Here is a 17,200-nt window from a genome sequence, read left to right as displayed (position 1 = left end):
AGCCATAGCTGAAAATGGAAGCAAAAGCTCCAATCTTGCCTAGTGACCATGCCAGAGCAAAGAGGGAAAAGGGAGTGCATGACCCCCATGCTCACCTAGGGCCATGCTCACCTGTCATGCCAGGAAGGGGAATCTGTGACCAGATGTTGCTGGACTGCAGCTGCCAACATACCTGTTGACTGTGGTTGATGGGAGTTGGAGTCCAAAAACATCCCTGCTGTAATGATTCTCATATATCATTCTTGTATATCATTCATTGTAAAAACAAGCTATACTTTCATTTGTCAGATTCAGATGTTCATAAAAACCTTAAATGCTTAAATTCTGTATCTTTGGTGACCTAAACGGCATATTGTTATAGTATTGGGGTTGGACTAGATGTTCTCTTGGGGAACCTTCTAGCCCTGTGATGTTATAACTAATTCTTGAGTCTGCAGAAGAGGAGGATTGCAAGAAAGAGGTCAAACCAGTTTCTTTTGTTAAGTAGATAGCCTGGCACATTCCCTTTTGTTGAGCGAACATGCTTTTAGTTAATTGTAAAGAGTTGGGAGTGCAGAATATTTGCTGCCATAGACACCCTTTCTGGAAGTTAAATAGAAGGGCCGGGACATGTGTTTATTGCTCCCTTCCCTGATTGGAGGAGATGTCATCAAGTGGCATGTATGTGAGACAGTGAACAATAATCAGACAGTCTTGAAACTCAAGATGGGAAAGAGAAATGGGCCTGACTTGCTCTCTGTAAGAATCCAGAGCAATGACTTTGGTGCCCTCCTCCCTCAATCTAACAGAGCAGCAAGATCTATTCAGATGTTAATGCCTTTCATCCTATGCTAAGGTGGAATGTATCTCTCACAGACACACACATGCAGACAAACATATCACAGAGACTCTGCAAGTCTTCAATGACCTTCATTCCAAGGAACCCAAACCCAAGGGACACCTTAGAACCACTGAAACATCTCACCACTTGGAAACTGGGGTGCATGTAATGATAATTTAGAAAAAATGATATGGGCACCTCTTAAAAGTCTTAAGATAGATCTGTGGGATTTAAACTAATGGCTGAAGCGGCTCTTAGAAGATGAAGTAATTAAGAGCAATGGGCACCCCAATTCTAAAATGCAGTTTAATAGTGAGTCTCTTTCGTCATCATTGAGTTTAAAATGAGCTTTGGTTGGCCTAGGTTGTCATAGAGCAGGCTGAGCAATTACTTATACATCTCTATTAGATATATTTGTAATTGGATGCCATGTGTGTCATTATATGATGCAATTTCTTCATAGTGTAAAAAAGTCATCTAGAGGAGACATAGAGGTGGTGGAACTAGGCATGTTTAGTTGTGCTAAAAAGGCATAATGCTTCTCCTACTCTCTTTGTGGAGAGAGATCAGCTACATTTATGGATTGTATGAATTTCTTCATTCTTTGCTAACTAAAATCAGTTTCAGCTTGAGAAATATGTAAATTAATAGTTATCTCATACATTATTCAATGAAAGCTTATTTTGTATCATTGATAGCTCTTTTTTATATAAAGATATGCTAATGGATTTAATTGAAATAATTATACTGAATAATGTATCCTGAACTTTGCCCTAAAGTGGTTCATATTAATCACCATTCACAGTTAGATTTTTAGTCTCAAAGACAATTATAAATTTGATGGCTAATGGATAGCAAAACTTAGGACATGATTATGTTACTCTAGAGCTAGTAGATATGGCTGCTTTGGCTCTGGTAAGGCACTGTTTCCTACCATGGGTATATATCCATATGTATCCATCCCTGGATATATTAGACACAATGAGACTTGAGCTGTCTTGGACGTATGAGAACTTAACTTTACTTAATCTAAGCAAGACATTAATATGATAATGCTAGTGAAATACAGAGCAAAGTGACAGAGAAGACAATTGTTATGTGCACAGTCCTTTATTGGTAAAGTTACCCCTATACCTATCACACAGTGGGCAATATAGAATAGTACAAAGTGGTATAGGTGAAGGATCAAGAAACCACATACAATCTATGAGAAGGAAGGAAATTGCCATGTGGAAAGCTTGCTTACACAGGAAGCCACAAAAGGAAGCTGAAAAGTAAATCCAACAGGGTAGAGTTTCATCTTGAGCAGAACAGAGCAAAAGTCAGTGTGTGTGTGAGAGAGGGGGGGATCCTTCTTCACTTGGCTAGTAATACTATAAATGCCAAATATTTGGTATCATGAAGTAATAGATATGTTGAAACATGGTACTCTTGCACAGGAGATCAGTATGGTTTGTCTGATGGTTGTGAAGAAAAGGCCACACTTTGTTACATGATTGCAGTATGAGATCACTGTAGCAAAACACCACACACACCATATGATCTTTTGCTTAACATTTATTTTGTGTCACGCTTGTGTGCTAGATATTGTACTAATCACAGGCGTTGTGCAATATTTTTTCTGACTGTTTAGAGACTATTGATGCTACAGTATACACAAGGAAGATGGGGATTGGCATGAATATTTAAGGATAAGAAATGATCAATTATGGAAAAAGAGGCAGACAAGGCTATGGTTGTTCAGGAAAGCCTCGGCTGAAGGAAGTAAAGGTTTGGCCTTGGAAAATAGAGAGGAGGAGACATTTTTGAAGTACAAGGCCTGGGATGGCAGAAGACACACAATGAAAAATGGGACACTAGCAGAAGAGCTTAAGCAAAGTGGAAAGAGGCAGTAAGAGAAGAGGAGAGAAAAGAGACCAGTGGGAATCTTTCATATAAGAATTGCTTGCTTAATATTAGTCCAGAGACCAACAGAGGAGGTAACAGAGAAAGTGATCCTGGCAAATGAACTGAAGGGGAAAGCAATGCCGAAAAGAAGGGTTTTAGAGAGACCATAGTATAGTGAAATGCTAGGGTGAATCCCTAGGTTTTCTATAAAAATATTGTGTAGTAGGGCTAGGAGCTTCCTTTTTGCCCCTAAACCCTAGTTTATGATAATTCTGGAAGCCAACATAGTATTGGGTTAGATCAGCTTTTGTCAGCCTGATTCCCTCCATATGTTTTGGACTATGGTCCCATCAGTCCCAGCCAGCACAGACATGCTGGCCTAATTTGAATTCTAGTCAGAACAACTGATGGGTGTCAGATGGATCAGTAGTCACTATTTGCTGGCTCTGTTTGTGCCTATTGGAAAGTGTTGTTCATGTTAAGCATAAGTTCACCTTTATTCCCATCTGCCTCACAACTGTAAAAGTTACTGAGATATTGTGAAGCAGTTTGTAGTATTCAAGTGCTACAGAAATGTAGAAATGTTAAGGTTTCTTGCATTAGAGGTATTATTGGGTTTTATTTTTATTTGATTAAAGATTTGAATTCAGTTGTTCATGATTTCAGTCTACCATTAAATATCATATCAAATCTTGTATTACTTAGCTAACAGGCTGTTTACTGTTTACTGTTAAACAGTATATTTCTTTTCAATTTTAGGGTGCTGCACTTAAATATTTGCCAACGATTGTGAATGATGTGAAACATGTTTTTGATCCAAAAGAACTTAGGTAAGAGCCAAAAAGTTTGCTATGTTTTTAGCTTTTACTCCTTGATGTTTAAACTTCAACTTGTTTTTGTATGTGTAAAAAGAGTGTATATGTTTGGTATTTTATTGCTGCATTCGAAATCTGGCACTGAAGATGATTAACTATAATCACTTGTTATATATTATAGTTCCTGAAGGTATAAGGAGCAAATCCATATTTCACTTTTTGGATACATTTTTTTCAGATAAATGTAGTCAACTTTCATAGGTCATAGATTATGCAAGGAGGTGCCAAAAATTAAAAAAAAATTGAGGCATCTGAATCTTATAAGACATTCATTATTTTTTGTGGTATAACACATTTTAGGCTGAAATCTTACAGACACTTAATTTGGGAGTTAAACCCTGTTAAACTGAGTAGGGCTTCTGAATAAATGTACATAAGATTACACTCCTACGCATACAGTTTTCACTATAAATATTCTGATGTTTGTTTATTCTAATCATTTTATATTTTACTTTCTGTTTATTGAGGATACCTCAAAGCAGGTTACAAAAGTAGAAGTGAAAATCATCCATCCCTCCATCCCTCCCTCCATCCCTCCCTCTTTATTGTTACGGTCAATGACCAGCATGAAAATAACATATCAAAGAATAATGTAAAAAACAATTAATGAATGCATCGCCACCCCCCAATAAAAAAAGTTTTTTACTTGCTACCTGAACAGATATCTGATCAAGACAGATCTGCCACTGGAGAATAATCCCTTTTCCACATTAATTATGGATATGTTTATACAATTATCAGAAGACACATGTATATCTTTGAAATCAAAGAGCGCCAGGAAAACTGTCGTGTTTGTTGTAAGGATTACCGCATTACACAATCTATGTGAATCTTCTGAAGCCAAAGGAGCAGTATTTTGTAGGTTTTGTGATTATTTTAGTATGCAGTCCTGAACAACTTCTAGAAATACTGTTTTTTTATTTTTTTGGTTTGGTTAATATAGCCATAGATGGGTAGAATTAGGAAAGCCCCCACTAGACTTTCCCAAGTGATCCCAAAACAGTGGGTAAAATCAGGTCTTTTTTTTATCAAGGTGAGATTCATCTAAATTAACCATTGGGTAGTGAAATCCTATTCTTGTCTACTCCCATTAATTTTACTGATCCTTCTAGGTAGGTTTGTTCCCTTACAATTGAGTGATACACACTACAATCCTATACACTGGGAAAAGGCCCAGTGAAATGAATAGGTCTGTCTTCTGAGTAGACAAGCATATTGGATTACTTAGTGGGAGCTGAGATCCTTACATGAATCAATCAGCTGACCTACTTTATTTGCACTGGCTTTTGAAGTAATCATGGGATAGGGTTGGATAAGAGATACAAAAGACAGGATGTCTTGTACAAGAACTGTGTTGGGTCAGAAAGCAAGTTTCAGTTTTTCTGGGCACAAGACTCAAATCAGGCTAGAAAGGAGATGAAGTGATATAACCAGGCTCTTGTTCTTAAGTTGCTTTGCTACATAACTGCATAGGAAGGTGGTGTGGTTTGTATGTGAGGAGGTCCCAGGTCAAGCTCCACAGTGTAGAAAAGTCCATAGTCACTGAATTCTTGTTTACACAAGTAATGGTCTGAAGGGTTGTGTTAGAACCTAGTTTAAGATTGTTATACATTACCAATCTTGCTTTCAGTTTTTTTTAAGGGATGATGCTATTGTTGCCTTCAATTCTATGGTAACTACTCTAGAATCCCAACAAGCAAGAAGGGTTAATGCTTATGTATATCTTAACATTTTTACCTGGGTGTATCTTGATATTGCAATCAAGGTGAATAACCAGGATATGTTTGTTCACACATTCTTTCTAGTTAACTCTGATGTTAACTCTGGGATCTTAAGGCAAAGGGTGGGTAATCAAGATAATGATGATGATAATAAATAATAATAATTTATGACCTTTCAGCCATGTAAAACAGGTTGATTCTGCAGCAAGTTAAGGAGTTTGTTCTTTATTTTTATTTAACAAAATGTATATACCACTTGATACAAGTTACCTCTAAGCAGTTTACAAAACATTAAAATTATCAATGAAACAGTTAAAAACAAGAATTTTAAAAACATATTGAAACAAATTAAAACAGCTCGTAAAAAGAATAAAACAAGTCAACATCTATATGATGATTAGCAAGCTAGCTAAATGTGGGCTGGATGGAACAACTATCAAGTAGATCCACAGCTGGCTCCAGAATTGTGCTCAAAGAGTGCTCATCAATGGTTCCTTCTCAAACTGGGTGGAAGTAACGAGTGGGGTACCACAGGGCTCGGTCCTGGGCCCAATGCTCTTCAACATTTTTATTAATGACTTGGATGAGGAGGTACAGAGCATGCTTATCATATTTGCAGATGATACAAAATTGGGGGGCATAGCTAATACCACGGAAGACAGAAACAAAATTCAAAGGGACCTTGATAGGCTGGAGCACTGGGCTGAAAACAACAGAATGAAATTCAACAGGGATAAATGCAAAGTTCTACACTTAGGAAAAAGAAACCAAATGCACAGTTATAAGATGGGGGATACTTGGCTCAGCAATACGACATGTGAGAAGGATCTTGGAATTGTCGTTGATCACAAGCTGAATATGAGTCAACAGTGTGATGTGGCTGCAAAAAAGGCAAATGCTATATTAGGCTGCATTAACAGAAGTATAGTTTCCAAATCGCGTGAAGTATTAGTTGCCCTGCAGCACTGGTTAGGCCTCATCTTGAATACTGCGTCCAGTTCTGGTCTCCGCACTTCAAGAAGGATGCAGACAAACTGGAACAGGTTCAGAGGAGGGCAACAAGGATGATCAGGAGACTAGAAACAAAGCCCTATGAGGCGAGACTGAAAGAACTGGGCATGTTTAGCCTGGAGAAGAGAAGCCTGAGGGGAGATATGATAGCAGTCTTCCAGTACATGAAAGGTTGTCACACAGAGGAGGGCTGGGATCTCTTCTCGATCATCCCTCAGTGCAGGACACAGAATAATGGGCTCAAGTTGCAGGAAGCCAGATTTCGACTGGACATCAGGAAAAACTTCCTAACTGTTAGAGGCATACGACAATGGAAACAATTACCTAGAGAAGTAGTGGGCTCTCCGACACTGGAGGCATTCAAGAGGCAGCTGGACAGCCACCTGTTGAGAATGCTTTGATTTGGATTCCTGCATTGAGCAGGGGGTTGGACTTGATGGCCTTATAGGCCCCTTCCAAATCTACTATTCTATGATTCTATGTCTGGATAAGGTTGCCTAAACAAAAAAATGTTAAGCAGGTGCCAAAAGCAATATAGCAAAGGTACCTGCCTGATGTCAGTAGGCAGGGAGTACTAAAGAGTAGGTGCTGCCACGCTAAAGGACTGATCTATTACAAGTGCAGAACGAGTATTATGTGGCTCCTGTAACAGTGTCTATTCCACAGAGTGAAATGCTTGAGTGGGCACATCTGGGGTAAGGCAGTCATGCAACTAAACTGGTCCCAAGCTGTTAATGGCTAAGTATACCAATAGTAACACTTTGAACTTGCCCCGGTAACAAATTGGCAGCCAGTGCAGAACTCATAACAGAAGTGTTATACACTGACAGGATTTCACTCCCATCAGCAATCTCGCAGCACTGAAGTAATCCAGTCTTGAAGTTACAATGCCTGAATTACTGTAGTTAAGCTCTTCGAGTCCAGGAATGGTCATAGCTGTCTCACCAGGTGCAGCTGATAAAAGGCACTTTTAGCCGCTGAGACTACCTGTGCCTCCAGTGACAGAACTGGATCCAGAAACACCCTCAGACTGCATACCTGGTCCTTCTTGAACACAGAAACAACTCACCCACCGTGACTCTGTCTTGCCAAGATTCAAGCTCAGCTTATTTTCCTTCATCCATTCCACCATTGTGTCCAAGCACCGGTCCAGGGCCTACATAACCATTCCTGATTTGGATGTTATGGAGAAGTAGAGCTGACTGTCATTAGCATGCTGATGACACCTTGCTCTGAAACTTCTAATGACCACTTCCAGCGGCTTCATATAGATATTAAATAGCATTGGGGTATAGATGTTAAATAGAATTGGAGATAAGATGGTACCCTGCTGCACCCCATAGCACAACCACTAGAGGGTCTGAAAAACCAATGTTACTCTCTAGACTTGGTCTGGAACTGGAACTACTGCAATATGCTGCCCCCAATTCCTATTCCATGGAGCCGGTCGAGGAGGATACCATGGTCGATGGTATCCAAGGCCACAGAGAGATTAAGAAGAAGCAAGGTGACACTCCCTTTATCCTGCTCACTATAGAGGTCATCTGTCAGGCATCCAAGGCTGACTCAGTCCCATGGTCAGACCTGAATCCAGACTGGAACAGATTTAGGTAATCCGTGTCATCCAAGAATTAGCTTGTTAGCTGGTAGCTGTGTTACCAGGATAAACTATCGTAGAATCTTTGAGATTTGTGAGGTGTTCAGTTTCCAGGCTAATGAACAATATGAGAGCAAGAAATGTGCTTTGTGGTTTGAGTTTAGTCTTGCAAATTTATGAGGAGTTTGGAAATACACAAATAATAAAGGAGTAATGATGAAATATTTAATTTATATTGGGAATATGTAGTATTTTTATTTAGAAATGTTTTTCAGAAATTCTTGAGTTCTTAAATTCACATTCCAAAAACTTTTAATGGAAATTAACTACTTTGTTGCATACCCCAAAAAATTATTCCTTTATTTCTTCTGTTTTTGTCTAGCAAGCTGTTCACAGATTTTATACTGAATGTTCCAATAGGCCGTCTCACAATTCAGAAGCTGTACTGTTTGATTGAAATAGTTCACAGTGACCTTTTCACACAGCATGGTAAGGAAAAATCACAGAATCTTTAAAAAAAGTCATTCAGTTGTCACATTGTTTGTTATTTGCTAATCTTTGTCTGTGCCAGCTACGCCTTACTGCAGATAGCAGTTGAGGTTGTAGCCAATAAAAAAACTACATTGCCAGTACAAATGGGTATATATTTACAGAGTAAAGGTAATGAAAATACAGGTTGGTCCACATAGTAATGGCAAAGCATATTTTAACTGTCCTTGGGTTAATGTTCTCCTTCCTGTTTCCTACCAATTTTTTTGTTCAGACCTGTTGTATCCAAACTGAGCAAACTCTAGTTTCCCTTCAAATCAGAAGTGAAACATTTATTTGAATGTGGTTTCTAATCTTTGTTGGTGGCATACCATAGTTGTCTTGGTTCAGGTGTGACTACTAAAAAGAATCCTCTGAGGTATTATGTGCCATTCTTGCTAAGCATTTCAAGGATGAAAGCTGCTCTAGCCTGGATAATAGGTCGGTCTGCAGATGTGTCTAGAACCTAGCCCTATGTTGTTGGATGAATTTGAGTTGTTGAAGCATGCAGATATGAACTAAGTTCTTGAATAAATATGGCCTACCACCTGTATGCTTTCCGTTTGCCCCTTTATAACATGGAGCAGACAGGAATTGTTTAGCTACGTTCTGGAAGTGGCAATTTTCTATGTGAATGGTCCCAGGAATCCTTGAAGAAGTTAGTAGTTTTAAAGATACCTACATTCCACCTTTATTCCTTACAATAGGAAGCTGACAATTAGTGAAAAAATAACACATAAAAGGCAATTATGACTTTTTTATTTAATTAACAAAAAATATATATGCCTTGACAGTAATAAAACCTCAAAGGTCAGGGTGGGGGGATAATGATGGAAAATGGCTACTTCCAAGGCTATTTTCAGCACTAATGAGACTGCTTCTGAAAATTCTGCGGATCTGGAAGATTGTGATAACTGTTGGCTACTTGCTAATATTATCTTTCTGAGCAAGGCGCTCAAGGAACTCCAGGATCTCTTGGATTATTTTCTAGTTCCTTTTCAGTCTTGATTTAGGCCTAGGATTTGGTACTAAAACTGCTTTTATTGTCCTGAGGGATGATTTATCCTGGAAAAAAATCAAGCAAGCACAATCATGCTAATCCTCTCAGTGAGCTTCAGTACCATCAGCCATGGTAACCTCCTCAGTTGGGAGTGATGGACACCATTTCTTCCGTGCATGGAAAGATGACCTCAGGTGGGTAGCTAGCTCCACCTAATGGTTAAAGGCCGAAAGAGCATTGTTCAATTTTGCAGGGACTTCCAGCTCTCTGTAGCTCCTTGCCACCATTGTCTTTCTGCCTTCACCAAAGACAGTTATCTTCGCTCTCTGCTCTATTGGTTCAGGCGTGTATTTGTTTGGTGTTATTTCTTTCCTCTTGTTCTGGGTTGTAATTCTCCCCCCCATTCCCAGGTGTTGTGTTTTTTTAAAAAAAGTTTTTAAAAAGAAGAGAGAGCTGAGGCATTTCAGCCACGAGGGAGGCCCACCCAACCCAAAGTTTTGCGTGCCATTGGGCGCTGAGTATGGGCTTCCATGCTTCAAGTGCAGGAGGCTCCAGATGCAAGGCATCGGCTCCCCCTCAGCTAGCGGTGGCGGGGTGTCATCAGTGGCAAAATAACTCTTCCTCCATGTCTCACCTGAGGCACACCAAGCCTAAGGAGCGTTTCCGGCTGCCAGCAGCCATCTGGCCGCCCACCCCCATGTTGCTGCTCCTTGCCTTAGGCCACTATGGGCCCAGTGGAGCTGTTTGTGACAATCAGCCACTATCTCACCACTTCCCCCCCATCCACAGATCAAGCCGCAGCAGGCCCAACGTACCCTTCACAGCCGCCATTACTAACCTGCTGCTATCGCCCTCGCCCATATAGTGCCATCAGAGCAGGTAGAGGCAGGCCCAAGGCAGTCGTCTACGGCCACCTCCCACCATTTGGCCACCAGCCTCCACACAGACCTGCAGCATCGGCTACAGGCTACCATCTTATTACTGCCCTCATAAGCCCCGCTCTGCAGTTTGCTCCCATGGGGAAAGCAACTGCACAATCTGCAGTTCCCGCCAAAAAGGCCATACCGCTCCTACTCTCCCAGACTGCCACACATCAGATATAGCTGCAGAGTCAGCAGTAGCCCACTCCTCCACCAGCAAGCAGGAGGTTGCTGAGGCATGTGTTCAAGCAGGCAGGGTGGCTCCAGAGGATTCATATTCAGAGACTAACAGACTGGAATGTGAGGCTTGGGAGGAGGCTGGCAATAGATGTGGAGTGGCTGCGCAAGACACCCACAGCTCTGATCGCAGATTGCAAAGAGACCAGGAAACTTTCTCTGACTAGGAAGGGGGGGCAGCCTCCTCCATCTTTAAACTACATTTTCTCCACCACATCTTCTCCAGAGGTCTTCTCAGGATTTCAGGAGGCCCCAAACAGCACCCACCTCTGCAGGAGTCTGAAAGGGGGGATGCTCAACCTCTGGGTGGCCATGCACAAACACTGCAACTGCAGTTTTCACCCTTGATGCTGCAACAATTGAAGGAACAACTGACGGAATCCCTCCTAGTAGATTTAGCCAGAGACCTTTCGGCTTTGGCAGCCCCTGCACACCTTACTGGGGAAGACAGCAGGGCAGCTAGACCCTCCACCCAGACCCCGAAGAGGGCACATTTGTCACAGCCTTCCAACCCGATGCACGCATCAGCTGTCTTAAGACCACCACCACCCAACTGTGCATCGCTGGACCCCCAAGCAAATGCTCTGGGGAGACACCATCACTACGGGGAAGGTCAGGACACAGACACAGACAATGAGCTGATCGTTTTGGACGAAGAAGAGTGGAGAGGAGATTCAGAATCCGAAGAGGTCTCTACCAACAGTATCTTCCAAGAAGCGCACTTTCTCCTCCTCCTCCTGTGTAAGGCAATGGAAGCATTAGGCCTGAATTCCACAGAAGATGCTCCAGGACAGGCTGCATCTAGGGTTTCTGTCATGTGTCCAGACCCCAAGCCCAGATCAAGGGTTCTTAAATTCCCAGCCTTGCTACCAAAGGTAATCAAGTCTGAATTTGAGATCCCGTTGCAATCCCACTGGCCCACAGGTCTATTGTACGCCTTCCCACCACTTCCGGTCATTCCAAGGGTGATCCAAATGATCCAGTCTGAGAAGACAACAGTTTTACTGGTTGCCCCATATTGGTCAAGGAGGGCCTGGTTCCCAGATCTACTCGACCTGGTGGTCGCCCCTCCATGACAGATCCCCCTCAGGGACGACCTGCTATCTCAAGGACATCTTCTCCATCCAGACCCAGGATGGTTGGTGCTCCATGTCTGGAAGTTGAGAGGAGACGCCTGCTATGAAAGGGCTTTCTGCCTCGGGTAGTGGAGATGATGATGGCATCTCAATGTCCATCCACGATCCGGATTTACGAAGGTATGGGGCTTTCTCAGCTTGGGCACAGAAGCAAAAAATACAGCCTAGGAAAGCTGGCATTAATGAGGTCCTCTCTTTCCTACAAGATGGCTTGCTGTTAGGACTCAGGCCCAACAGCTTGAAGCGTCAGGCTTCAGCTCTGTCAGCAATTCTGCGACAATGGACTGGATGAGGGCTAATAAACTGAGGCTCAATCCAGACAAGACTGAGATGCTGCTAGTGAGTGGTTCTTCTGACCGAATGGTGGATGTCCAACCTGTCCTGGATGGGGTTGCACTCCGCCTGAAGGAGCAGATTCGTAGCTTGCGGGTTCTCCTAGAACCAACTCTTGTCACTTGAGGCTCAGGTAGCCTTGGTGGCACGGAGTGCCTTTTACCAACTTCGGTTGGTGGCCCAACTACATCCCTATCTGGACAGGGATAACCTGGCTTCAGTTGTCCATGCTCTGTAACCTCCAAATTAGATTACTGCAATGCACTCTATGTGGGGCTGCCTTTGAAGACAGTTCGGAAAATGCAGCTTGTGCAAAATGCAGCTGCCAGATTGGTAACAGGGACCAGACAGTCCGAACATATAAAACCGATTCTGGCCTGCTTACATTGGCTGCCTGTATGTTTCTGAGCTCCGATTCTGGCCCGCTTGCATTGGCTGCCTGTATGTCTCCGAGCTCAATTCAAGGTGCTGGTTTTGACCTATAAAGCCTTACACGGCTTGGGACCACAATACCTGATGGAACACCTCTCCCGATACGAACCCACCCATACACTACGTTCAAGATCAAAGGCCCTCCTCCAGGTGCTTACTCTAAGGGAAGCTCGGATGGTGACAACAAGGGAGAGGGCCTTCTCAGTGGTGGCCCCCAAATTATGGAATGATCTTTATGTCGAGGTGCGCCTGGCACCAACGCTGTTATCTTTTCTGTGCCAGGTCAAGACTTTTCTCCCAGGCATTATAGCATGTGTTTTAAATTGTTTTAAATTTTTAAATTGTGTTTTAAATTGTTTTTAAAATACGTGTTTTAAATTTGTATATTTGTTTTAATGTTTTTGGTTGCTGTAAACCGCCCAGAGAGCTTCGGTTATGGGCCAGTATACAAGTGCAATAAATAAATAAAATAAATTCTGTCCACACCTCCATAGAATCCACTGGGATCTCATCCCTTTCTGAAGCGCTTTCTTCGTGCAGCAACAATGTCTGCACCATCTACAGAGCATCGCTACCCGACATGGAACCTGCACAAAGTGCTAACAGCCCTTCAGAAACCTCATTTTGAACCACTCAGTAAAGCCTCCCTTCATCTTCTGCCCTTGAAGGTGTTATTCCTTCGGGCTTAGGGCGGTATATAAATGAAATTAAATAAAATAAATAAATAAATAAATTCCTTGTGGCCATTACCTTGGCCTGGAGAGTGTCTGCGCTGAATGCCCTGTTGGTTGACAAGTGTTACTGTGTGTTTCATAAGGATAGGGTCATTCTCCACACTTTCCCTTCTTTCTGTCCTAAAGTGCTGTCTAACTTCCACTGTCAACAAGAGTTTGTCTTCCCTTCTTTCTGCCCTAGCCCAGTCCACCCTACAGAGAATGTATGGTACTCACTAGATGTGAGAAGAGCCCTAAAAGTATATATTGCCAAAATGAAACCTTTGTGACAAACAGATATTTTGTTTGTGTCTTTTCACCCAACTTTGAAGGGGGAAAAGGTTCTATTTCAACACTAGATAGGTGGATATAGGCATGTATTACGTTGGCATATGCTTCCCTAAGGCTGGTCCGGCCAGCCAGAATAGTGGCCCACTCCACTAGGGCGGCAGCTACATCATCAGCCTTTCCCACATGCTCTCCTCCAGGAGATCTGCAGAGCGGCTACATGGGCTACTCTTAAACATTTATCAAGCATTATAAAATAAATACACATCTGCTGAGGCGGCCTTTGGGAGAAGAATGTTACAGCATGTTCTCTCAGACTAATAAGATTTTTACAGCACAGCTATATTCCCTCCCTACATGGGTCAACTTTGGTATGTCCCACCTGAGGTCATCTTTCCATGCACAGAAGAAGAGACAAATCTCTGGGTGACCTCACTCAGAAGTTTCATGGATTCTTTAAAAAGCTTGGAGAACAAGACAGGATCTTCCAACAGTCTGTACAGCATGAAAGCTACTGAGCTGGGAAGTAGTCCTACTTATTGGAAATCAGTTGTCAAAGTTGAAATGGAACCACTGAAAGGAGATATTTGGTCTTACCATGAAATGGTCTTCTCTGTGCATGTCAGAGATGACCTCAGGTCCACTCCCTAGGAGGGCTGGGCTGCCATAAGTGTTTCAGTATGCCTATTTTTAGCAGAGAGTGTATGAGTACTGTTTGTTTGTCTTTAGATGTGTCTTGTCACCTTTCCGTCTTCACTCGCCTAGTTGGCTTGTCATCAAAGAACTGTGGCAAGGAGCTACAGAGAGCAGGAAGTCCCTGCAAAATTAAACAGCACTCTTTCTGCCTTCAACCGCTAGGTGGAGCTAGCTACCTGCCTGAGGTCATCTTTGACATACACAGAGAAGACTGTTTCATGGTAAGACCAAATATCTCCTTTCAGTGGTTCCATTTCAACTTTGACAACTGATTTCCAATAAGTAGGACTACTTCCCAGCTCAGTGGCTTTCATGCTGTACAGACTGTTGGAAGATCCTGTCTTGTTCTCCAAGCTTTTTAAAGAATCCATGAAACTTCTGAGTGAGGTCACCCAGAGATTTGAAATCATGTATTGATGACATCCCACTCTACTGGTTTCTTTTAATCTGTACAGTGGGGACCTACAACAAAATCTTGCAATGTGTCCCCAGTCCCTAGCAGCTGTGTTTCTGTTCAGGGCTCCAGCTGGCTTGGAATGGAATCCTTCTAGTGGTGTCTGGGTGTACCCTTTCTCCCTTCTGAAACCAGCTCTCATCATGCTGTACAGTGCTGAAAGGTTCAGGTTATAGACATACAAGAGAAAATAAAAGAGAAGAAAGTTCCCTTTCTTCTCTACTGACACCTTGCATAGCATAGGGAAGGCTTTTATGTTCATTTCATGGCATGCTGACCTTCAGTCTTAATTAAGTCCTTGGTTTAATTATTCTGCTCAAGCAGAATAATTCCATCTCTCATCTTCCTCTTCTCCTTCCCTTCCTTTCTGACAGTCTTGACAGTCTGTAAGTCCTAGAAGCTCTCATGTCCTTGTCCAGCCATTTTTTGGTTTTTGTGTGTGTGTTAATTTTTTTTAATGAACATAAACCCCCTTGCATGTGTAGGAACCACTACCTTTATTTGGTAGTGGTTTTGCTTCCAAACTCTTAGGTACTTGGCCACCTGCGTTTGCTTTTATAGAGAGTGTGTGTGATTCCTCATCAGTGTTCCTGAAGGGATGTAATACCGCACACAATACACTTCCTTTACCTGTGGGGTATGATTAGTACAAATGTTGTTTTTGGTGACTCATTCAAAGTTCTTGAGTACATTTCATTGAATTTACGGTATATTTAGTCATCCATGTTTTCAGGCTGTTAGTGATTTTGAGAACCAATCAAAGACCATTTTTATAGTTTACTGAATTCCTATAGTTTTACAGTTTACTTCATTTTGCATTTCAGCATTTTCCTTTTGTTGCAAAACGTGCCCTGGTAGCTAACTACATATAGGAATAAATCATCAGTCTGTGACATAAATAAAGATAATATAGTAGAAAGTTCCCTTCTTTTTCCATTATTGTGCAATTCTTTCTTATAAAAAATTCCTGGTTATAGTAGCTTAAACCACATGGTGGCAGGTAGCTGAAGTTCAGCATTCAGAGTGACCTGCCACAGTGAATGCATTTTTTTAAAACTGTGATAATGTAAGCAAAGCTTCTTGATTTGTGTTGACAGCCCTAAATCACTTATGACTATATCTGGGTAACTGAGTGCTCAGTGAGAGCTCTTGGTCTATGGTGATTATATGTGCAGAGGCCTTAATATGGATTACATATGGTGAATTATAGATTATTCCTATACCCTTTGACTCTTATTTGGCTGATTGTGGAAAAGGTCTAAAGAGAACCAACGGCCTGAAAGTTTTGTAAAATACTGTCTTTACTATAGACTTTATGTAGAGGTGAAGTCAGCATATTTGAAAAATGAATCAAGTGAAGCTGGTGACCAGAACATAGGTTAGGACCATGATAAATAGGTTTCCTGGATGTTGAAAGAAATGCAAGCCACAAATGCCCCTATGAATGTCAACTTTGTATTCTGCTTGGATGAAACATGCTAAAAGAATTATGCTCAGATGTTTGGGGAAATGGCTCAGTAAAAACACCCCTTAGCCTCCAAAAAGCAAAGTTCTATTTAAAATATTCATAGTGGGAGGGCACAGCATGATTTATATTTCACAATGAACCATTAGATCTTTGGAATTATTTTTATACAGAATGCATTGTTATGATAGCATTATGATATTGTTTCCTGTGTTTTAAATTTCCTGGATTGCTTATTGTATTCTTGGTTAGTTCTCAGGGTATAAAGTTTGCAGAGAGCAGGCAGGACCTTGGACAGTTCCAAGGAACCCTGCTAAGTCAGCTACAAGAGAATAGGTAGGGAACTAGAGCCATCAGGCCTGGTCAGCCTACATAAGGCTTCAGAAGTGTGGTAGGTTCCCCTTCCTTGGAGGGGCTGGCTCTCTTGTTAAAGGGCTCTCACCTTATTTTGTAGCCTTTGGCTTCTGTGAGGCTGGGGATACAGATGTACTGCAAGGGACTCATCTTTTGAACCAGAGAATAGTGTTAAGAGTTGTCTATGGGCTAGGAGGGACCTGAATAAAGGTACTGATTGTTCTTCCCCTGAGGAAGTAGCCCATACGTTGTCCTTATTTAAGTACTCAGCCACACACTGCAATGTTTCCTGGTTGTTTGGTCATGACACTATTATGGCGATTCAGACCTAGATTGGTAAAATGATAAATTGTCTTACCTATACAGTATTGAAATGAAAAGTACTGTATGTTGGAAACCTAATTCCTAAATATGCACCCAGTGTGAATTTATCTATTAATGGTCTCTAAAGAAAAACATCTTAAGAGCTGATCAGAAAATTTTCCTGAAGCTACGACCCAGAGCTTTCCTGCGTTAATTCAACATGCACAAGCACCTTGATTAAACTTTAATCTTTGTGTCTGCTACTGAATCTATGCGTAAGTATCCTAAGTAGAGTGCTCACTCATCAATGGATCCTAGTTTGAATTGATTATATATGAATAGATGTGAACTTGGCAAAGAACAGCAGCTGAATAATGTTCTGTGATGAGGAGACACAAGGAGAATACTGTTTTTCCTTCTCCTTATGAAA

The 17,200-nt window shown here is 41.7% G+C and overlaps 1 protein-coding gene across 2 annotated transcripts in view; it reads left to right on the top strand.

The window, feature by feature from the left end:
* DOCK1 (dedicator of cytokinesis 1) overlaps positions 1–17,200 on the top strand; it is a 702,192-nt gene that overhangs the window by 188,308 nt on the left and 496,684 nt on the right. For both annotated transcript variants that reach the window (XM_061635676.1, XM_061635677.1), the window contains exons 24-25: positions 3,467–3,537; positions 8,294–8,400. In XM_061635676.1, the coding sequence (XP_061491660.1) occupies positions 3,467–3,537; positions 8,294–8,400 (178 nt within the window). The remainder of the gene's footprint in view (positions 1–3,466; positions 3,538–8,293; positions 8,401–17,200) is intronic.

The sequence above is a fragment of the Rhineura floridana genome, chromosome 7, assembly GCF_030035675.1.
Source record: "Rhineura floridana isolate rRhiFlo1 chromosome 7, rRhiFlo1.hap2, whole genome shotgun sequence".
In the NCBI taxonomy this organism is placed as follows: Eukaryota; Metazoa; Chordata; class Lepidosauria; order Squamata; family Rhineuridae; genus Rhineura; species Rhineura floridana.
Note: the sequence above shows the minus strand (reverse complement) of the source record. Positions and strands in the feature narration are given on the sequence as shown.